This window comes from Syngnathus leptorhynchus, chromosome 17 (genome assembly GCF_054491065.1).
Source record: "Syngnathus leptorhynchus isolate UIUO chromosome 17, UIUO_Slep, whole genome shotgun sequence".
In the NCBI taxonomy this organism is placed as follows: Eukaryota; Metazoa; Chordata; class Actinopteri; order Syngnathiformes; family Syngnathidae; genus Syngnathus; species Syngnathus leptorhynchus.
Window position 1 is genome coordinate 7,843,419 of NC_141211.1, and position 23,321 is coordinate 7,866,739.

At 43.6% G+C, this 23,321-nt stretch overlaps 2 protein-coding genes across 5 annotated transcripts; both read right to left on the bottom strand.

Annotated features, from left to right (window-relative positions):
* Nucleotides 1-3,099: 3,099 nt before the first annotated feature.
* Nucleotides 3,100-21,385, bottom strand: phldb1a (pleckstrin homology-like domain, family B, member 1a). Of its 4 annotated transcripts, none has more exons than XM_085935758.1 (26): nt 21,238-21,385; nt 20,149-20,358; nt 17,054-17,128; nt 16,779-16,902; nt 16,126-16,296; nt 15,418-15,543; nt 13,702-14,636; nt 11,585-11,785; nt 11,380-11,511; nt 11,165-11,302; nt 10,185-10,313; nt 9,468-9,623; nt 9,287-9,397; nt 9,124-9,213; nt 8,898-9,017; nt 8,463-8,564; nt 8,193-8,345; nt 7,905-8,033; nt 7,402-7,512; nt 7,258-7,324; nt 6,950-7,094; nt 6,763-6,853; nt 6,127-6,273; nt 5,732-5,951; nt 4,505-4,590; nt 3,100-4,072 (listed from the first exon to the last, which is right to left on the bottom strand). In XM_085935758.1, the coding sequence occupies exons 3-26, from the start codon at nt 17,084-17,086 to the stop codon at nt 3,932-3,934; spliced, it is 3,858 nt and encodes a 1,285-aa protein (XP_085791884.1). In that variant the 5' UTR covers nt 17,087-17,128; nt 20,149-20,358; nt 21,238-21,385; the 3' UTR covers nt 3,100-3,931. The 4 variants fall into 4 exon arrangements, with proteins under 4 accessions (XP_085791884.1, XP_085791883.1, XP_085791882.1 ...); XM_085935757.1 differs by having other exon boundaries at nt 20,556-21,352; XM_085935756.1 differs by lacking the exons at nt 20,149-20,358; nt 21,238-21,385 and adding an exon at nt 18,865-18,951.
* Nucleotides 21,386-22,238: 853 nt separating this feature from the next.
* Nucleotides 22,239-22,931, bottom strand: h2ax (H2A.X variant histone). Its single transcript, XM_085935760.1, has one exon. It carries the CDS (start codon nt 22,780-22,782, stop codon nt 22,357-22,359), a length of 426 nt encoding a protein of 141 aa, XP_085791886.1. The 5' UTR covers nt 22,783-22,931; the 3' UTR covers nt 22,239-22,356.
* Between the last annotated feature and the right edge of the window lie 390 nt (nt 22,932-23,321).

Below are 23,321 nucleotides of genomic sequence, written 5' to 3' on the forward strand. Positions count from 1 at the left end.
TCCGCTCCTCCCCTCCCAACCATCTCATTTGCTGAGTTGCATCTCTGTGTAATTATCATTTTGCCAAAACCAATAGGCCTTTCCCTCCCATCTTTGCAGCAATTTGCATAGTGGCCACGTTGACAGGCTGACACATTTAGCTGGTAGTTACTCTGGCATGTCTGAGTATTGATTACTGTTAAGCAAATTGAGTTGTCTCACTTGAGTTGATTGCACAAAGTCACATGATCCACTGTGGCTTGACAGAAAAAAAGCATGCTTTCTGAATACAGATGGAATTGGGAGACTCTGAATAAAGATTTTCTTTGACGAATTACCACACCATGTTTTAGACATTCAATTATTCATAAACAGTCGTGTTAAATGCCATCATAGACAAAGTGTCTAAAAACTCAATCCTCAATGTCTATGTTAATCTCTAGTCAAGTCCAACTTTATTTGAGATGAGCTGCTGTTATGTCCACTATGTAGTATCAAGTGTGAGATTTGTAGAAACCTGATGCAATGGAGATAAATGCGTCGTAATGAAGACTAGATTTAGATGGCTATAGTAGATCCGAATCTCCTAGGATATCGCCCGCTGCCTTGCTTGTCTGCATTAATTGGTCCACTGAGAGCTTCCTGTTTGCACGTTGTTGCGTTTTGTTTAACGTCTTGAGAGAAAAGTAGGGTGCAGTTCATGGCAGCACTTAAGCATCTTAAAGACAAAAAAAAAAAACAAGACTTGTCATTTTGTGCTTTGTTCCAGGATGCAGAAGCAACTATTTTTTTCTGCTGATACATTTCAGCAATCCTTTAAACCATGGCCCGAGATAAGCAAGACACAGGTTTTATTGGTTGTGTAAGATGGCAGGAGAAGTCAGAAGAGTGGATGCTTGCATGCCAAGCGCATGTATGACAAGTTAGGGAGGGTTACACCACCGTTTCATCATCAGCGCGCTCACAATTTATTGTCCTCAACTTTTGACAGTCTTTGAACACACCATGAAAACATGGCACCGTTGCAACTTGTCAATTGTTTGATTTGCTTTTGTTTTTTTATACAGGGTGTCAATTAGTTTGATTTGTTTTTATTCAAGGTGTCTAACCAACACTTTGATTGAATTTTAAACATACGGTACAGTTAGAGATGTCAGTAATGTATTGATGATCTTCACGTTGTAAGGCAAAGTCCCTTTATGCTCACTTCAACGTCTCACTTTATTACTTTTACTGCATGACAGTTTCTCAAGCAAGAAATCCAGCGGCGGCCTAACAGTTTTGCCCCATTCTAAATTTGAAAACTTGCTGCACGCGACTTGGGTCTCGGCTGTGTCTCTTGTAACACTCGATGAAACCCCAGAGACTGAACGTCTGTCACTTTTCAATTTTACACAGGCAATATTCATTCATCACATACGCTTCACGCACACGACACAACGTGTAATAGCAGTACAATCATGGCATGAGTTCATGCTATCCCCCCCACCTTCTTTTTTTATCAGTAAAAATCATACTGGCACATCGACTGTAGAATAGAATGGAATGATTATATGACTAATACATACGAGGGTTATAATAGTTGTACATTTATCATCATAGGTTGGCAACAAAAGTGAGTACAACATAAAACATACGGCAAAGTGACAAAGCCACTATACTTATATATCCATCCATTTTCCATCCATCCATTTTATATACCGCTTGTCCCCCACGGGGTGCTGGAGCCTATCCCAGCAGTCATCAGGCGAGGGAAACCCTGGACCGGTTGCCAGCCGATCGCAGGGCACACAGAGACCAACAACCATCAGCACTCCCACTCACAATTTGGAGTGCTCAATTGGCCTACCAAGCATGTTTTGGGGATGTGGGAGGAAACCGGAGTGCCCGGTGAAAACCCACGCAGGCATGGGGAGAACATGCAAACTCCACACAGGGAGGGTCGGAGGTGGAATCGAACCGGCACCCTCCTAACTGTGAGGCAGACATGCTACTTATATATTATATATATTAATATATATATATTCATATATATTTATTATGTCATCTACTCCTCCGGCAGACCACCTCTTAATGGAGTCTGGAATGTCATCAGGGCCCTCAAGTCAAAAACTTGATCTAACTTTGGAGTTCAACAGTGTTTAGTCTCAATGATGAAGTCAGCACAAAAACAGAAATCCTCCTGTGGTCATATCAATGCTCCTACGTATGCTGTGAGTGAAATTCAAAGAGATGGCACTGTGTTGAGCCGTCTTGTTTGGAGAGATGTTTGGGATGGCCTCATTAGGTCAGAGCTGCACAGTATGTGTTGCTTTCCCTCTGGGTATAAAAACATTGTTGCTGCCATGAAATCCAAAAACAAGTCTTTTGTATTGTGATTTAATGATTTGTATCTTCCATTTTGAATTAATGACATTTATTTAGCTTCGCCTTCAAACGGAGAGAAAGAGGCGAATGGCGTGTATGGTGAAAGATGCTTTCATCTAGTGTTATGTCTGGGGCAAGGCAGGAAATATTTCTCCTTAATGACCCAAATGAGTCTCATCTCATGTTGTGCTGTGGAGCTTTATATGTTCTAAATATCTAAACTGCGATACTATCGTTGAGTTCAGTGCGTGCATTTCACCAGCCATAAGCCCGGGTGTCAGTCCTACTTATCAACCAGCTAATAAGCTCACACGTCCTTCTTAAAGGTCCGTTTGTTATTCTGCCGGCTGCGGCGTGAGGCTCAAAGATGTGCAAAAGCTCTCTCAAGGTCAAAGCAAAGTCAAGTGGTGTGGAAATGCTCTGCGGAGACGGAGGGTGTTCACAAAGTCACTATGAACTTAAGATTTTTCTTGACAGAATAGAGAATACATGGGGCTGAGGTGGTGGAGGCGTAATCACGGAAACAGCTTAGCTCGAAAAAATTTAGCAGTTCATGTAATTTAGTACCTGTTAGATGGATTTCTATTTGTGATGTCTCCTCAGGTATTGTACTGCTGTGAGTTAGGCCACATGGTATACAACAAGGTAATAGTTGCATGCGTATTATTTTTTTGCTATTTGCTGAAAGAAAAGGAAAAGACAAGGCAAATTACTTGCGATTGAATCATGCACGTTTGGTTGATTGAAGTTTCATTTGTTTTAATGCATTCTTTGAATATTATCATTGAGTTAGTGTGATCCTTTAATTAGATTCACAAGGTCAATAACTTGACAACAGCAGAGGTAACGGAGCAGTTGACTAATTAAATAACCTCATTGTTCTTAAGCACCGTACGAATATTTATGTGCTTTTTAAAATGAGAACACATTCAGCTTTTTTTCACTTTAGGTTATTAATAGGACTGTGATCATTAGCGCACTAATTAAAAAATACATTTGTCAGACAAAGCACCATACTTTTTTTTAATATATTTTTACATATGTAGATTTACAATTACATTATAAGACTTTAAAATGTAATCTGGATTATTTTTTACATATTTGTGTAGAATAAAGACAAATATGTATATAATATCTTCCTCAAAGCTGCAATATAAAGATTAAACAACAAAGTAATTGGCAGCTTGTTGCAAATGAATAATCAACATAAACAATAGCAATTTTCCTTTACATTGTAGTGTTTAGAATTATTTAAAAGTAACACAAGAGAAAATAGAAAGGTATAAAACAAGAAAGGGCTACAAGTGACCACACTGCAATCAAAATCGATCTGCGTTGTTTTTACAAAATAATGTAATTGTCACAGACGAGATGGATGGGGAGAGTCGCTCCCTAACGCTGGCAGATCCTCCCCCCCCCACCACCACCACCTTCATGAATTCTTTTCGATCACTTGTGTCAGGACTTAAAGCCCTCGGCGGCCCAGAAGGCCTTCACATCATCGGTGTCCTTGTGACATCCATTTCACCTTCGGTCTGATTCGCTTTCAGGCTCTGCGCCCTCTGTCATCCTTCCGCAAGGTCCCTCAGCTCATGAATTGCGTGTAGCCCTCGGCACCCGTTACTATGACATCCATCCAGATCCGCATGGCCTCCGGGGATGGCGCCACCATGTAGTAAAGGCGGTCGTGAGTCTTCACACAAAAGGTCAGAGACGGGTTGGGGCTCTGGGGGATTTAATGGAGAGGGGGCAAATTCATTGTTTTTTTTGTCTTTCAAGAAAGCAACATGCACCTGTTGCATCTTTTCCCTCTGAGAAATGTCAGATAACAGCCACAACAAATATCAAAACATATCTTGTTGCTTACTTTGGCATACAAAATAAACACCATGCCAATCTGTGTTGGGTTGTCACGGTAACAGTATTACTTCCTCAACTCAATGAATGTATTTGATATGCTGTGCACCATTTATTGAGCCTTTCATAGCTAATGAAATATATATATTTGATTGTGCAGGCGTACCGATGAGGAAGTGGCTGCATAAGCACAGCTCCGATTATGCCTTTGGAGTGTTGTTATTATTGGAAATCTTTCAATCCACACACTCAAGTTGGCCATTTCTGACAAATACAGAATAAATGAAGAAGCGGCAGTTACCTTGGTAGCAATGCGTAAGTGATCATAATAAACCTCTTCAATGGCCTGGAAGTAAATGAGTCCTTTCATCTTGGTCTCATGCTTGTCTGGGAGAGAAGAAAAAGAAAGATGACACATTTTAACACGGAAGGACAGACAGGTAAGTATGCAGAGATACACAAGACAGAGGTAGATTAAAGTTTTTTTTCAAAGACATGATCCAAGCAGGGCTGACTAAATGTTAATTAGAAGTCTATTTCAAGCTTTGCCTTAAGTCTTCAACACCCCATTAATCTGACTTGTTTTTCCTTCAGTCAAATGAAGCTTCAGGATGAAGCTTCTGAGGCGGCTAGACATCTTTGTGTCAACAAAAAAGTGTTTTGATATTACACCACTGTTCAAACAAGCAAAAAAAAAAAAAAGTTGCATGAAAAAGGGACCAACATCCACTAAAAATTAAAGGCAACCTTTTGAAATCGTACCAACGTTGTTTTTTGTTCTCCACCGCTTTGCCCTTTTTTTTTTTCTTTTCCGTGAGCCAAAAGTGCTTAGTAATGAGATAAATGTTTTTCAAACGCAAGTTTTATTTTATCAGTCACGAACAAGCCAGGAGCTAGCCTTCACCCAAGAAAAACACTTCTCAGGAAATCATTGCATCTTATTTCATCACCATCATCATCACCATCGTCTTCATCAGGAGCGAGGTGGGTGAAAGGGCTAGACAAGTGAGCTCACACGCACGGGAACATGGCCGCACGTGATTTCAATAGACTCACTCATTATTTTTGGCCTTGGTTGGAAGGTAACGCGTCCAAACACATTGTCGATGTATTCCGATAACTTGCTGTTCCCATTTAAAATCCGGTCGCTCATTTTGACGTCGTCAATTTGGACTCTCGAATAGGAGAAGAGTCCACGTAGTGCAACTTTAATTAGCCTCTGTTTCCAGATGAACATCGAGAAACATAACAAGCTCCAGAACACCCTCGGTGTTGCTCTTGGCTCAAGCGTATTCATCGCAATTGGACAAAAAGTTTGCAACAGAAAGTTTCTAATGAAGAACGGAATCCAACTTGATCCTTTTAATCGGAGGCCTTTTCTAAATGAATCCGTGGGCCTAATGGATTTAGTGGAGGAAAAGAAGAGCGCTTCTTTTCATTCTTTTTTCTTTTAGGTATGGGATTTTTTTCTCTTAGCTCAATAAATATCGAAAATAATTTGATCCAATTTTTACAATGTCTCTCTTACCCATGTAGTAGCAGAAATTCCTTTTGAGGCGGTCAAAAACGAACCAGCGTTTCTTCCACGATTTGATTTTGCCGCCCATCTTGACCAGATGACCTTTGCACATCTTCTCGGTGAGGATCACGAAGGGGCACGTGTCGACACTGTGGCCCGACGACTCTACGTGCGCGCGCAAGTCAAACTCCTCCTTCAGGTTGGGCAGGTAGCGTGTCATGGGACGGGCCTGCAAAGCATTTGGTAGATGTTACGCATGGGAAGCGGGCACCAGAAAGGGGAGAAAAGTGAGAACTGATTTGAAGGGCCCACTTAGAAAAAAAAATCATTCAAAGGAATCTGAATATTGATGTCTACTGGATTTTTTTCAGTGCTACCATCTTTGTGTTTTCCCCTCCACTGACCTGGGAAAAGTTTTTCTCCCTCATCTTGACCTCCTCCTCCACCAGCCTCCTCCTGTGGGCCGTCTCATCAAAAAGCCTCCTCTCGGCCTCCTCGCGCCTCTTCCTTTCCTCCTCCAGCAGATGCCGTCGAGTCTGCGTCTCCCTCTCCTGGGAACGTCGAGGAGCCGATTGGGAGAGGAGAAGACAAAACAGCGAGCGGGAGGGAGAAAAAGGGAGACTATGTTAACGGTAGGCAAATATTGCAATACAAAGTAAATCGGAGCCACAGGAGAGTTGAAATCCCAAACGCAGATTTTGTCAAATACATCCCTGAAGTCTGTGTATAGAAGAATATGCTTTGCTGATGTAAAATAACCCTTTGCTGCTTTTACAGACTTGCAGCTAAATGTACGTTGTGTCAACATGCAGAAACCATTCAAAGAAGGGAAATAAAACTTACAACAGCATTTCACCACCTTGAGACAACCTAGCCCAATGGCGAAACGTCACACTTCAAAGATTTAAGAGTTCTACTTGGGTTATACGCTGGCTTGGGTGTTAAGCACGTCTGACTCACAGTTCTGCCGTTCTGGGTTCGTCCACATTCATTTGAGCAAAGATGGGCGATTTAAATGTTGGCGGTTCGGCAGGGCTTACTCTGTGCTCAATGAGCCTGGCTTTCTCTTGCTGTGCCTCCTTCAACATCTTCTCCATCTCTTCCAACCTCTGGGTCTCCAAGCCGGAAGCACTGGGGGGGGACAAATATCGCATTGTGATGTAACAAGGGTCCTCACTTTACAATTAACTTGTATTGGCCAAAGACACTCTAAACAGAGCGTGTCACCTTTCTGGGGTGCATGCTGAATTGCTGGTGGAGATGCTGGTCTCCAGGCTGTCTGAGCTCTCCAGGCTCAAGGTGTCGTAGGCCTGGTTGCCGCTAGGTGGACAGTGATGATGCAAGATGGAGTGATGTACTGTAGGAGATGGATCTGTGCAAGATAAAAATAGGCAGACGCCTGTCATAGGAGTATAGTGCCCTCTAGTGACAATGTTAAGTCATTGCTACGACTATGACAAGACAAAGTGCAGTTGACAATTTCTCCAGTTTGTGTCAAAATCGCCTGGCTGCGGCCCTTATTGAATTCAAAGTACCTCTATTCAGCTTCCTGGAGTCCATGTCCAATGGGTTTGACTCTTCTTTCAGCATTAACTGTAATCCCTGAAAGACGGCGAGAAGGATCAACAATGCCAACGCCTGATAATCATGTGATTCGATTTGATTTGCCACATGCTCACCTTGGAGATTTTATCACGTGTAAGAGTGGAGTGAGGCGTAGTGGTAAGGCAGCTTACAGGGGGACAGGATGCCGTGTGACCAACTTCACCGTCTGATTTGGACTTCAGCAACTGAAAGAGCAAAAGTTACACTGGTCAACACTATGAAGCTTATCAATGCAATACTTTAGCAAACACAATTTACACTGTAGTCAAAGTCTACGAGGGGATGAAGAGAGTCGGGAAAGAAAACCACAACCCTGAAAATATTCATCATTTTTTTTAGAGGAAAAAAAGATTATTACTCAGAATGGTCATTTGTTTCTGCAGAAATAAAATAAGAAATGATAACGTTATTGTCGTTGACATGGCCGATGTCTTTTTTTTCCTTTCTTCTGCTTCTTTGACTACCGAACAAAAACGAGCGCTGTGGTGATGTTTGTTCTCATTGAGCTTGCTTTAAGTGCAAATTCTAACTGGTTACGGCACAAGAAGCAGGGCGAGAGTGCAAGTCATGAGTTTACCTGCCCGTGCCTGCGTGCGGAAAAAGATTTTGCAGGCAGTGGTGGAGGCTCCCCTGCAGCCATGATGTCCTGGTACCAGCGCTCAAGGTTAATAGGAGCCATTGCATTCCTACTCAGCTCGGGCTGGCTCTGGAGTGATGAAAAGCAGACCGGCCAAAGGAGAAAGAGGCAGTGAAGCAGCGCGGCGTGCCAACATCAACAGGAGCCGACCATTTAGGCAGAAATAGCAGAAGAGGAAAATCAACAGGCTAATTGATGTGGCCTTAATGGCTGGAGGAAGCGACAAACCTTTGCAGAGACAAGGGAGGAAGGGCCACTTGTGTGGCACGTGAAGGTGGAGTCAGAGGAGGCAAGTTGGAATAGCGTAATAGATGAGGAAGAGGAGGGATCGAGTCTCTGCACTCCAATAATGTGGCTTAACTGGCCGACCGTTATGTAGTCCTTCAAATGGATGCACGAGGAGAAAAGCGGGGGAAAAGGAAGAAGCTTGCATTAGAAGGACCAAACAAGAGGGAGAGAGGGCGCGGCCGTAGGGCAGAGATCAGGCAGGCTTTCTACCTCACATGGCACAGCGACAGCGAGGGGAGCGGGGGAACAGGAATGAGGGTGCACACAAGCGTTTCCATACATCTTATAGACATCCGACATCCTGAGGTACTCCTGCATCGACGGCCAAAGATAAGCAGAGATAAACCTGGCTAGCCGCCACTTTAAGCACAGCTACATCAATCCAGTGAGATCCAAAACAAGAGAAAAGAGTAACTCTCACAATACCAATCCCAAAAAATTTTTTCACTTGATATGAACAGCTCTTGTTTTGAATCTCATTGCCGCTCAATGTGCCGGTATACCTAATCATGTGGCCGGAGTGGTCGATAAGACATGCCCGCCAATCCGAAAGCAAAGACTAAGCTTCTACATTCAAAATGAACATGCTTAGATGTCACTCCATAGTCTGTTAATACTTTCCAAAATAAATCTGTTTGCTTTTACCTCCTGTAGCCTAACAGGGTAGACTTCAGGGGAAGGGATGTATGAGGTAGAGGAAGGACAATGGCTAAGAGAGGGCTCATCCTCATAAACAAGCTCGGGTTCGTTGATATGGAGTAAATCCTGTTCAAAAAGGTTCTTCCGTTAAAACAATGGGCGTGTGTGTGCGTGCGTGTGTGTGCGCGCACACGGAACTCCTTCACTAACACTTTCTTTTTATCCAGCTCACCTCTGTCATTTTGCTGTTGCTCTTTGGGAAGCTCCCACCAGCAGTCATGCTGTGGTACCTGTTCTCCAGGGCACATAACTTGTCCTGCTCCTATATAGAGAAGGACATTTTAGAGTGCATTTTGTGCCATGTCGTTCTTCTCACTTGTAGTTGGAGTTGCAACCTTGTGTAAGAGCTGCAGGGTGGCTGCCCTTTCTTTTGCCATCCTGTCACAGTCATGAGTAGCTTGTAAGCCCAGTTGCTTCACCTGAGCGTCCAGAGTGGCCATTTTCTCCTGAGAAGAGAAGAACATTTCAAAAATATGAGAGCTGCATTTTTTGTGTTGATTTTTGCTTTTGTCTCACCTTCCTTTTGGCCACGCTGCAGTGATACTCAGTTTGCTCCTGAAGAAACTGCGAGGCCTGGGTCTCCTTTCGCTCTTCCAGACTGCTCTCCTCCTCCAGTTGGCAGAACTCCAGCTCCTCAAATCGCTTTGAGCCAGCTTCCAGAGCTTCAGCTTTCTACCCAGCCACAGACACAAGGTTGAATACAATATTTAGCACTGAATCATCAGCAATCAAGAAGCATCATCATTTATCTGTTAATCCTTATGCAAAATAATTGAAACACCAAATGTTATGAACTCTGCATGTCTATTTCTAGACCAGGTGGCAAATATCGCCATATTTTTGTACCTCCGCATTACATGCAACATCTGGTAGTGTCTGAAAATATGAAAAGATTAAAGGGGATTTGTTATAGTGACATTGCATGCCGTTTTAGCGCAAATATGTTAATAAGATTAATAATGAGAGATTTGGACTTTCATTTTGATAGAGGGAAGTAAAGCGATTTGCGTAGCCTGCAGCATCATACTTACAAAAGGCATTGACTAGTAAGATATTTCAAGAATGATAGGCAGAACAAAAGAAGAAATCAGAGCACAAAGAGGATTATTCCTATATTAGCTACGATATTAAATGATGTCTGTCTGTCTGTCTGTCTGCATGTGCCTCGCCCTTTGGTGTTCAGTACATGGTAACTCACTGTAGCCAGCCAGTGGGCTGCGTGAGAACACTGACCCTGCTGAGCTGCTGCTGTAACTGTTCCCTTAGAGACAAGGGGCACTTATCACACTGCCTCTTCAGCTCATTGTATTCATTCCTCTGCTTTTCCAGGACCTTCCGCTCAGCTGAGACATTAGCCCTCCCCTAAAAACATATGGAAACACACACACAAACACACACACACAAAGATTGGGTACACACTAGGAATGGGCAGGTGTCTGTTTTTCAGTTGGAGTTATCCGTCTAGGACTTAAAGCAATTAAATTCTCAGAAGCAACCAGTAGAGGGCGCAAACAATCGATGGCGTTTTTTCTTTCCCTCCTATTCTTTGGTTGTATTGTTTTGATTAATAACTTGAATCACTTGGTAGTGTTTATAACATGGTGACAAGCTCATAACTCTCAACAAATTAAGGCTTCAATTAATTTTCTTTCCATTTGCTATTCCTTTTAGATATTTATAATTTGAGAGAAGCTTTCAATAAATCATTGCATTTCTTTTGGGATGGAATGGTGGAAACTTATTTAGATTTCTATGCCATGTGCCAAAAAACAATGCTAAAAAAAACGTTTTGTATATCAAAACCAAAATCTTCCATTTTTATCACTCGAGGAATTCCATACAAGAGCCCATCCCTAGTCTACACACATTCATTTGCAAAACAACAAGACAACTCAAAATCATGCAAACAAGCAATGCGGGCCAAGGCAGTTTAAGTAAGCAGAATAAAGCATGTTTTCATATTGTTAGAAGCTGAAATGCTAGTTATGTAGCTCATTAGATGGAAATATACATTAAAAAACACACACAAGGGACTGAATCGGCAGTTAATCAAATCCAGTTAAGCATGTGCGGGATACGTCTGAGTCATATTCCAAATGCAAGAGCAGCTTTGCTTCGATATCACAATGCAGTGAGTTGAAATTTGAGAAAGTGGCACTCGAGCACATCTGGTGTTTATTGGGCTTCATGGTGTTGTGGCTGTGAGTGCAAACCTTGTCCTTCTCCCTCTGAGTGGCCTTGTTCAACTGGCTAAGTTTGAGCTGAAGCTGAGAAATCTGCTCCCGTTCGACCTCCACCTGCTCCTGCTCTGCCTGCCTCTCGGCCTGCAGCAGAGCCTGCTCCATCTCCACCTGAGGGGACGCATGAGGTGGAGTCACAGTGTGCTGCGCGCAGGGGGGGGGCGAATAAAGGTTGGGTGAGCTTTGACCTCTTGTTTGGTCTCTTTTAGTTGCTGCTCCAGCTCGTTGACTCTGTGCCTCAGGTCATCCACCTTGGCCAACATCTTGCTCCTCTCCTCTTCCAGGTAGATCTGTTCCTGACTGGCTGGCACTTCCTCACACTGTCAAATTGATTAGACCCAAAATTCATATTCAAAACACCGCCGAGTATAAATTCAAATAAGACTTGATCACCTCTTGATGCGTGCTCTCAGTGCTGCTGGACTCCTCTGCCTGCGCTTCGTCATCGTTCTCCTTGCCTCTCTGCATATCGCCACTTGCACCCCTCCCTCCCCTTAGTAGTCCACTCCTCACGACCTCCGCCAGCTCTGCTGCGTTGTCCTCATGGTTATACCCTGCACACAGATTCAGGATGGTCTCCAGCCGTTGACGCTCCTACGTACGGAAGAGGGGCGAGACATCAAGAAGCTTTCATACTTGGGACATACAGTAGATCCTGTTGCGCTTGGGAGACACTGTCCCATTTGAGCAGCTGTCGCAAAGCCGCAATGGCTAGACGGATGTAATGTGATAGCAGAAGGCCCTAAGATGGTGTATTTTGTCTAGGAGGGGCAAGCATAGTGAAATAAGGTTTGATTTGTCATGACTAATCACTGTTGGTTTATTATTTGGCGAATGAGAACTAATTCTATGTGTAACATAAGTAGTGTATTTTTTTTTTAAATCATTGGTACTGAATACAGTATACAAAGCATGTGTAGTCTAATAAATGAACAAGGGTGGCATTTTAAAATCCCAAGTGCCCTTTAAATCGTTCAAGTGACAGTCGAATGACCCTCATAATTGCAAACAATTGCAAAAGCCCACGTTTACCAAAATAGGAGAGCAAAATTATCATTATCATTCCCGTTGCACACAAATTAGAGTTCAGGAATGGAAAAAAAAAAACAGACTAGCAAAACAAACAACAACTTTTGGCCAGCTGAATTTTATGTGATCTCGGTAGTAAAAATAACCACCAAACTGAGAGCATAATTATCAATTCAACTTGCTGAGGTCTTGTTTTATTATAAAAAGCAGTCATAAAATTACATCTTAAACTGCAGTGAGTCCAAATGTTAAATAAATCTTGTGTCATTTAGTAAGAGCTGAGAAAATATTTTAAAAAAAATTGGCGACTTCCCCTTTGTGATCCTTCTAAAATGACCTTTTCTATTCTGTGACTTTCTCCCTTGCGGTGACCTTTTATCAAGAGGTGAAGCGTATTGTGCCTATACAGCCCAAATGGTTTGCACACAAAGAGGAAATCCTCCTATTGTCCTCACTTGTGTATTTTTGCTATATCTTCATCAGTTTTTATCGCTCAAAGCTGTTAACAAAGCATGAAATTAAATGATGTTAAAGCAGATAAATGAATTAGAAATTCAATTTTCTATATTTATGGTGCCTTATGGTTACAATATCCTGTTTCTCTTGACTCGTCTTCTTCATCATTCAAAAATTTGAGCCACTATGAAGAGTAACTGCATACAAGTGAGTAAATAAATGTCTTTTCCTGATTTGTTCCTGGCTACAACATTTGGTAGTAAAAACTGTTATGCGTCCCAACAGAACAAGAATATTTCCTGCAAATTGTTCTCCCATAATTTGCCCTTAAGGTTCCAATAAGCACAGAATGGAGAAATTTACTGCATAAAAATAAACATCCTTTGTTTGTATTGGCATAGCATGGGTGGAAAGAATGTATCGGATAAATCACAAACATCTGTATGCTATTCTGAAGAACTGGTCACAATGCATAGTCTTATTCATACAATATCACCATATGTAGTCTATAAAACAAGCGCCACCCTCCCCCTCATTTTCTTATTTAGCTACTGGACAGTTTTACGTTTAATCAGTGGTTCTCAATCAAAATGTAGCAACCGTTTGTTGGTGGCTGATAAATGTGAAGAATGCATATCCATCTTTGCCTGTAAATTGTCCAATTCAATTGCATATTGCCAGTAAGTCCCATTTGTCATCAGAGACCTCGGAGTTCCTGAAATAGCTATCAGCCACCCTCTGGCCCCCGTGGTCGCCTCAGCTGTCAAAAGTCAGCTGGAACCCGGGGGGCTAGAGTGGGCGTGGCTAGACGGATGATGGAGAGCAAGTATCTATAGTCATCTATAGTCTATGACACTTTGGCGTGGGCACTCGGTCAAATATATGCTGCTTTGAAAGTATGCACGGTATTTCGTGTTGCTAGTAAATATAGTGTTGAGTAATAAGCCACCTAAAAGACCAAATTTCCAATTTGAATTAGATTGAGATCAAATGATTTCAAAATGAAATTTCTACAGTACACTCACCAGCTTCTCCATTTCCTGCTCACGCAACCTCTCTTCTCTCTGCCGGCGGTGGTACTCCAGAAGTTCATCCTCATTGTCGCTAATGGCAGATATGCTGTTCTTGCGCTCCCGGGAATAAGCTTTCATAGTGTTGGAGAGGATACTGGATGATTCCATGTTCTCAAAAGTGATCTTTCTTTGACTGCGAGGACTCGTGGCAGGAGATGAGCGCGACAGAGGACCCGGGATGAGGGTGTTGCTCTGATGTCTGCTTCCAGTCTCCGCTGCGTTCACAGGGGAGGGATTGTGGGCGTAAAAGGCCCTCGTGGCCTCAGCCTTTGAGGGGGCCGCGGCTTTGCGATGAGTCTTCGGGCTCTGCTGAACGGGTTTGACGCTCTGCGATCCTGGAGTCCCTCTGCGGGACGTGTAAGGACTCAGAGGTGGAAGGCCGGTGGATCCGGTCGACTCGGGCGTCCGGAGCGGTTCTCGTCTAGGGCTTGGGTGTCTCCTCTGAAGGGAGGGACCTCTTAGTCCAGGGCTGGACGGAGCCGCCGGTGAAGCGTTGTGACTTAAGCCCTGTCCAGACCCCCTGCTGGGCATTGTGGGGCTTGATGTGACCTCTGACCTGACATTCCTTAGAAGCTTTGGGCTGTCTCGTGCTCGCTGCTCGCTGCCTGAGGTCGTAGAGAGGGATGTCCGCGGATGAGGCACAGGCATGTTGGACCGAGGAGGCACGAGTGGAGAATTTCCCACATAGCTAGCGCTCTCGTCTCTCGTGGCACTAATACCGTTGAGCATATTCTGAGCGGGCTGAGGAAGTGACGCTTTCGCCGCTTTGGGTGACGACGGCACCTTCTGTGAGAGACTCCCGTGGACGTCCTTCACTAAGGTAGTGATTTTGGAGCTGCCGTTGCTAGAAAACGTCTGGTGGGTCCCATTCAGGATGCTGCGGGGGTCTGCAGGAGGGGCGCAAATAACACTTGTGCTTAAGGACTGCTGTTAAATAAACTAGGAGACACACTCAGAAGAACAGTTGCACAAACACAAGTAAACAAACAGAGAAGGAATGTACACTGTTGAATTTGGCAGCCCCTAAAAGAAAGAATACGCCTGCTTGAATATGTTCTTGCACACACATACAGACATTGTTTCTTTGTTGGCTAAGATACTGATAAATGTCTAGGGGCCCGTGTTATGTGGTCGGGATGTGATGCTATTCGGTTGTGTAGTAATCCTTCAGGGATCTGGAGCTGCTAAATATAAAAGGTGCAGCCATGTGCCTCGCATCAAACCGGGGGTTGGTCAGAAAAGAATGGGCCCAACGCTGGACAGGGTGTGGTGTCTTTTACGATCCTTTATGTCCAGTAAGGTCAGCGTAGAAGGAAATAAATACCACTAAGTAAAAAAAAAAAAGTTACACCCACAATAGGTTCGACGATTTGACAACCGGGGCACACCTCAAGTGTAAAGCAGCGATTTAAATGAAGCACATCTCAAAGAATCTGGGTCGCAGATAATTAGTTCTCAACAAGCTATTTTGGAATTAAATCGTGGGTGACGACCAAAGGTTCTAAGACTAAATAAAGCAGAGATGTGGAAGTCAAAAATCAAAGCACAAAATGATTGCTTGCTTTAAAGGATGAGTGCGTGTTTTTGTTACAGAGGTATTACAAGTTGGACTCAAACGCCCAGAAGGAGCTAATTAACATTTGTTGCCATCTTGTATGCAATCTTTACCAGAATGTTGTGGCTTTGTTGTGCTTAGTGTTTGGCTTCCTCCAGGCAACATGTTCTTCATCCTCAGGGCCTCTTCGGGATGGTTGAAGCGGAAAAAAGTTGACTGACCAAAACACAGCATGCAGCCTGTCAAGAAAGAAAAGGATCATGAGACAAAGTCATTGTCTTCTTAAATTGGCGTTAAGTTGGCAAATTGTTATTATTTTTAGACTGCCTAGCCAAAGTCGTCGGTCGTCAAAAAGTTTCAACTCACGTGCAAATTAATCTGTGAGTGACTTCTTGCTCAACTTTTCCAATGGCATGTCTAATTCCTGAGGTGATGGTTTACATCCAATAGATATTCCACATAGGGAATAAAAAAGCATTAAATATCCACACTTGTGTTGAAAAATAAAAAATCCTTTTTTCTTGAAACATTGGTCCTCCGACTATTTTTTTTTTTTTTGGAGCAGCTGCTGCTTCTACATACATCGACTGATAGCAGGCTGCAAATGACATTGGGTGTAGCTGCTGGCTCAGATCCCAAGAAAAGGTTCAGCTGAGTGGGCGGGACTGTTTTGATGCCCTTTTCATTGTGAGTATGAATGTCATTGTAGATGCCTGGACTGGAACAGCCATGAAAGTAAGAGTATTTGACTTAAGAGGACAATTTACATTCAACACTTGCTTTATGCTTGCATGCGTCACTTTGGCAAGGCTGTCTTTTACCTTGTGACAGACGGTAAGGTTTGCTGACGGAGAGTCCATCGATGGCGCACTGGTTCCCACACGGGTACAAGGTAATGGTGCCCGCCTGGTTTTCAATGTAGCAATGCTGAACTTTAATTCCAGGGCCCAGTAGAGCAATGTCTGTGCCTCCGCTGCCCAGTGTGGTTCTCCCTGCAACAAAAACATTTGCCCAGCGTCATTTACCGGAGGTCCACGTGCACCCGTGAATACCTCAGTGATGTATTCTTAGGCATGCCAACGACGGAGTTTGCTCATAACAGAGGTCAACGCCGGGTGGGCGGGGTTACAAATGTCGTCAACACATTGCTAAGAGTGGAGTGACAGGTGCTACGCTCTGGATATCTGATGTCATATGATTGACTCGGTCTGCATTGGAAAGTCGGGGTTCTTGGAAGCGAGATTATTCTCTGGAAAGCCACGACTGTCTGTATTTCGTTGTTTTCTATTATACAATCGATCAACAGACAGACAGACTGATGTAGGTAGTTAGGTATGATACAAATAAAGAACGAAAACTGTTGGAGTTGTGCTCAATATGATTGATACTGATTCATTATCACCACAAAAAGAAGTTTGTAGCACTCGTTTGAGACGCATACGCAGATACATATTGGACACAAACAAATATTTACCTTCCTGCAGTGGCAGCAAGGTAATTGCTGTGCTCAAGCGTCCACTTCCCAAACTGACCAGGTGAGGGCGCTCCGCTTGGACTTTCAAGGATTTGCCAGTCTCAATCAGGTCTAAAGAAGTACTCTGTCAAAGCAAAATTAATTGGAATGATTGACTATAGTTTTTTTTTTTCATTCCAAAATGTCCTTATAAATAACAAGAATCACAATATCTTATTTTGATTAGCACCCAGTTGTGTCTTCTTTAATTGTCCCTGAAGTGACAAATGACTCACCTGCAGAACTTGACCCCCGCCCCGCCGTTCCATGTCCGCTGGGCCGATGTCCGAATGATCTGACACCTGATGCGCCTGAAGGCAACGCGCCGATAGATACACGTGGAAAGAGAGGAGTGGAAATAAATGAGAGAGCTGGGAATCCTGCCACTACAGTTGTACTACAATGGGAACAGTGCCTTCCATAGAGAGCCTCATGCCCCACTTGTAAGCCCACGTGACGTTGCCTATTATACTGGGGGATTGTTTCTCCAGAGCTTGCTGGCTAGAGTGGTGGCACCAATTTACGTACGCTTCAATCTGAGCAAAATTCTCGATGACGAACGCAGATTTGACAACACGAGTGGCTTTTTTTGCCATCCCAGACTTGTCACATCATATTTTCTACCTTCAACAAGATGACTCACACAGATACAAACTCTGTCTCTGCAGACAGATGTTACAGATTACACCCGGCTGTCTGCACATCACGGTCACATCAGAAGAGAGGAAAAGAGTGGAAACAACAATCGACAAGATCCAGACATGACTCGAGCAGCCACATCTGGACACATAAACAGCTATGTTACTTCTCAAAATAATAGACAGCATGCATTGTATTTTCCCTTTTGGAACAAGTACTTTATCACCAAGCTGTTGAATTACACTTATGAATTGAATGCCTTGTAGTACTTGCTTTTTTGTGAATAGAAATGAAAGATGGCAAGTGTGTGTGTGTGTGTGTGTGTGTGTGTGTGTGTGTGTGTGTGTGTGTGTGTGTGTGTGTGTGTGTGTGTGTCATGACACTGAACTGTCATACAAGTGTAAAAAGAAGTTAACCCCTGAGTCCTTGCGTGATATACGCATGAGGGATGTCAGGAATGAAAGTGGTTAGAAATCTGGAGTTTAAGGCACACTAAAGTTTCATATAGTTGTTGTGCTTAAACTCAACAACAAGATTTTGCTTGGACGCACAGTGGCATCAGTGTGACAGTTTCTCGTAATAAAAGACATGTTCCTGTGATCTTGCAAGACTCACCAAATGACCACGCCAGCTTCATGGCACAGCATCACATGACTGATGCAGTAACCAAATGCCCGAGCCTCTTTGTTGCTATATTCTGACATCAGCGAGTGACAAAAATGCATTCAAGCGCCCCAAACCACCAGCAGCTGCCGGCCTTCTAAGTTTAGCCTGGACTGGCTGAGACAACAGGGCGTTGTGTCTGCGTCTGATGTCACTCCAGATGAGAATGCCAGGCAAAACCGCTTTATGTGACAATCCTGTCCAGTGTGTTCCAAGTCTGAGTAGGCCCAGTGACACAGAGAACAGAGCGTGCTCTGACACCGGAGCCTTGGTGTCTCTCCTGCCAGCGCACGACCCCCCAGTATCTGTCAACGCTCAAGCCCTCATGCCACGCAGACACACACAGTAGGAGAGTGCGACTGCGGCGTCTTGTCTTTGTGACTCACACATGCACACACACACACATTCTCCCGCCGCCTCGCTCATTTCAACGAACACACCCAAAGCCAGAGAGGAGTTTTAAATGCGTGCAAATGCGGGGCCTTCTAAAGCAACCTGTCATTATTGGGCCGAGTACGTCCTTCAGAGCGGCCCGTGAGCTTCTGAAAATAGACAGCACCAGCCGCACAGTCTGGGCTCTGACTTTTAAAGAGAAATCACATCTGCTTAAAAAGAATAAATTAAGAGAATTATATACTTTTCAAAACGAAATTATGAGGAGAACGCAATACGGTAGAAACGCAAGTCCGACAGCTCGACATTCTACAATAATTACACTTTTTACTGATGCACATGCAGCACCTACCATCTTACTACTACTTCACAGAGTCCCCAAAAGAGTAAGATCCATGAAATAATGTGCAAGCCAGTATTCCATACAGCGGTGTCCACATTATTGTTAATGTCTGCCCTGAAGCTGTTTTGATTCTCCCACTGAGTTCCTTGACTATTTCCCTCCTCCCAACCCCTTCTCCTCCCCATCCTGGTGCAGAGTTACTTCCCTGACCTTACAGTAGATTTTTTTAAATTTTACTTGTCCTCCCTTTGGTGACAGAAAATCCCATGTGAGAACATTCAAGGACCACCTTGTGTGATCAGAAGAGGTTCAAGTCAAACTCTTTCTTGTAAAATGTTTAATGGTGAAGCAGGTGTTACCATCCTAACAGAAGAGCAAGAGATTGTGCTTTAGGAATGATGGATGGGGGGGGGGGGGACTTGAGCTGGGTATTTCAACCTAAAATGGCGATTTGATCATTCGTGGTGACATAATCATGCATTATGGGATAGTGAAACACCACAGGAAGGGAGCAAACTCATGGTCTATCTTTCCAGGCGTCCCCCAGGAAAGGATGGGCTCAAAGGCCAACAGAGAGAGTGGAAGTGAGTGGGAGAAAGAGCCCACTTTTGGTCCCTCTCATCTTTTCCCATGGTCAGGGCCAGAGAGAAGATGCAGGAAATGAAACAGATGATGAGTCACTACGGAAAACTACACCAAGAAAAAAAAAAACAGTGAAGAAAGCAGACCGATTTGTAAAGAAACGTCTGTTGTAATTTTCCAAAAACCTTCGTCCTCGTATTCTCTTTAAAGTTTGTGCTGGACTACTGCATGGACCTACTGACCACAGAGGTTTCTGAGGTTTCTGTGGAATGAGAGATGTAGACAGTTGAACCGATGTGACCTGCTGTCATAAAAATGATTCTTCACTGAGCAGGAGACCAGATGTGTGCAGGATGTCTGCTTGAATGCGCGCACATAGGTGGGAGAAGAGACTAGACCATATGGCAAAGGAAACAGTTGGCTTTTATGACAGCGAGCGGCCGTGCACGTCATTATCAGGGCGGTGCAGACAGTTTCATACAAGTGCAGCAGTTTCTACATATTTGTTAAACACTACATCGTCATCCTGCTAAGGGGATCATGTTGCAAAGCAAAGGTACATCGTGTACTTATGAAATGCTAACATTAGCCGAAAATGTCCACCCTGTCACTGTCCACCCGGTTCGCACATCTAAAATGCACATTTACGAATGGGCATCTACAACATTATCATCTCGATACATTTTTACTTTACAAATATACTGTACTCACTCAGGCACGTGTGGACTTAATCCTGTTCAGCAAATTCTTCATCCGTCGTAACTCCTCGACAATGCATTACATGACCTCCAAAGGCAGCCTGAAGAGCATGCAAACTCCTAACAAAAGTGTCCATTCATGGTGCCTCCAGCTCATGATCTCACTCGCTCTGAAATGAGGTGATTCCACCTGCTTCGAGTGCCCTTTAAGTCAGCAAAGCACCTGCGAGATGTGGAAAACAATAAAACAATGTTTAAAACTCACACAGATATGAGCGTAAACAGGACATCACTGTTTTCTAATTGGATAAAAACCACGAGTACAATGTCATGCTGGTACAATAGCCCCTTTATCTCATCTCTTTCCCATATGCAAACGCTGCCATACTCCTGCAAACAAATATTTTAGCTTGCTATTACCCAATCTGGCTGTGAGCATCATCCTGTCGCCTGTGAAGCCATTTAGATCAAAGATGATGCACAAACAAGACGAGACAGCTGCTCAAGTCTCCTCCTCTTCCAGAAGAGGAAAATATGCTATGTTCCACTCAGCGCATCTTACTGCCAGGCCCATCCCTCTTTCCAGCCCTTACTTGCCTCACCTATCATTTCCTATGCTATGGTTAAACCCACAGTTGCCTTATGGGCTGAAAAACTATTTGACCTCTAAATTTAATAACTTTTAAGACATTTACTCGATCTTTTATCCTCTTTGGACGAACATTGGCTGCAAGTTAAACACTTGTGAAGCAGACATTTCCAGTGTTACCAAGCCCGACTTTTGCCACAGTTGAAAAGTGCACAGCTGGAAATTACAGTCATCACAGCCAAAGGATATTTTGAAATTTCCTCCCCGGCTGGAATTTTTAGCTTGGCACTTTGCATTCGTGGACACGTCAAAATCAGAATAATTGGTTCAGGCTGTCCTGTGCTCTGTTTTAACTTTGTGTCAGGCTGCTTCTTGCTGCTAGTAAAACAGTCAGAAACGTCTGCAATTGCTAAACTTTGTATATTACTTATTTAAACAGTTCTTTTTGGTCAGACAGGGAAAATGATTTCATTTTACCCGATTTAAATCCCTTTATGGTGCAATACTAGATACCTAACACAAGTTCTTCCAACGAATCCTGTATAGCCTTCCTCAGAAGCGTCACAAGTGGGGCTCACGCCCCCTGCTGTCCGACATCTTCGCGATATAGTATCAAATAAGACAACAGTATGACACGTAGTATATTAAATTTGGTTCATCCACAACGAACCAAATAGGCCCAACGTGTTGTAAAAAAAATTCAACTCCAGTAATAAGCCATTGGAAGCCTCAACAAGTTTGTGCTCAACGGCGCCATTTGATTTTTAAAAGACACAGCAGCAAATGTGCATGCAATATTTTTTATTTTTGTAAAACTGTCGTTCTTAAATGTCATTTGAAATCAATGTGTCTAACCAGTTAAACATAAGCAAGTATTATTAGTTTGATTAGCACATTTGAGAGGATATGTTACTAAATTAAGGCGTCAAATATTGCCGGACTTTTGATAAAATTGATCAAAGAGCAGTCACTTTGCCCACCTCTGCTCAAAGTGGACACAACTTTGCAGTTTAAAACTCTACAACGCCATCTAGCGGTAGACTGGGTGCTGAGGTGCGTTAGTTTACAGAGGCGCTGCCACATCAAATATGGCGGACGCGCACGTTAAAAAAAAAATTAACAATTCAGAAAAGGACTATTAGACTATGTAATAATGTCCATGCTTGAATAACGATCAGTTATAAATGGTACCGTTTCAAGATGCCCATGGTATCTATGCTTTATTGGTTGTGCTAAACTGTTCGGCTAACCCAGTTCACTCATATCACTGTCTTTAGTGTACGTGGTAGAAAATGTTATCTAGCTAGCTTAACGGTACGTGACCAGGGCTGGCATTCAATGGACAGAAAGTTACACGCCTCGAGCTGGGCCTCAATGTGATTATCTTTGACCAGGGATAATTCAAACACAAAACGAGCTAGCAGCTAGCAACTTTACTCCCCGATACACTCAGAAATGCTTAGCTTCTGCCGGATTCAGCGCTTCCATTAGTCGATAATAGCAGCCCCATCATCTTTAGTAAATCAATTTATTAGCAAAATGTGACGAGGACACACAAAGGACATTTGATCTTTAGACGAGTTTGGGTGGCCCTTAAAAGGGCCGTTGGGATGAAAGTTAGCAGCCATGTGGCTAATACTCTTGAGACTGCGAGGAAGCCTTCTTTCCCGTCTTGCCGGAGCTCGGAGCAGACTGTCCGGTCTTCTTGGGCAGCAGAACAGCCTGAATATTGGGCAGAACGCCGCCCTGGGCGATGGTGACGCCGCCGAGAAGTTTGTTCAGCTCTTCGTCGTTGCGCACAGCTAACTGGAGGTGGCGAGGGATGATGCGAGTCTTTTTGTTGTCTCGGGCAGCATTTCCAGCCAGCTCAAGGATCTCAGCAGTGAGATATTCCAGCACTGCTGCTAGGTAGACTGGAGCTCCGGCACCCACACGCTCTGCGTAGTTACCTTTGCGGAGAAGACGATGAACACGACCGACTGGGAACTGGAGACCAGCCCGGTTGCTACGGGTCCGAGCCTTCGCACGGGCCTTGCCACTTTTACCTCTTCCAGACATTGTTAGATTTTGGTTTAAATACGCTGTTTTGTCCTCTACAATTGCAGTGGAATGTTGTGAATTCGTTTGCGACACCCGGATATAAAACGCCGGGCTTGTCACGCCCTTTTACGTGATTGGCTTCTATGACGATAGAATACCGTGTGGTTGGCGAGGTTCGATGACAGAAAAAAGAATCTCAGCAGCGATTGGCATATTCTATTCTCAACCAATCACAAAAAAAAGAAAGGCGATTGGCTCTTCACTGCTATATGGAAATCTTAGCCAATGGTGGTTATTCCCTCCTGTTTCAAACTTTTGGCGGCGCTCAAGATGGAAGAAACCGAGTGAAACAGAAAAAAGGACTGGCAAAGAGAAGGAAAATTGAGGAAAACATTTTAAGAGCCAATCAAATACAGAAAGGTAGGTAGGTAGGTAGGTAGGTAGGTAGGTAGGTAGGTAGGTAGGTAGGTAGGTAGGTAGGTAGGTAGGTAGGTAGGTAGGTAGGTAGGTAGGTAGGTAGGTAGGTAGGTAGGTAGGTACTTTATGGGCTACATCAT

Bases quoted from the DNA above. Each gene is read 5' to 3' on its own strand.
- phldb1a (XM_085935756.1), bottom strand. The intron at 11,512-11,584 runs GTGATCAAGTCT...TCAATTTGACAG, and splicing joins CTGAGAGCACGCATCAAGAG to TGTGAGGAAGTGCCAGCCAG. The intron at 4,073-4,504 runs GTAACTGCCGCT...TAAATCCCCCAG, and splicing joins ACTTACGCATTGCTACCAAG to AGCCCCAACCCGTCTCTGAC.
- h2ax (XM_085935760.1), bottom strand. From the start codon at position 22,782: ATGTCTGGAAGAGGTAAAAGTGGCAAGGCCCGTGCGAAGGCTCGGACC.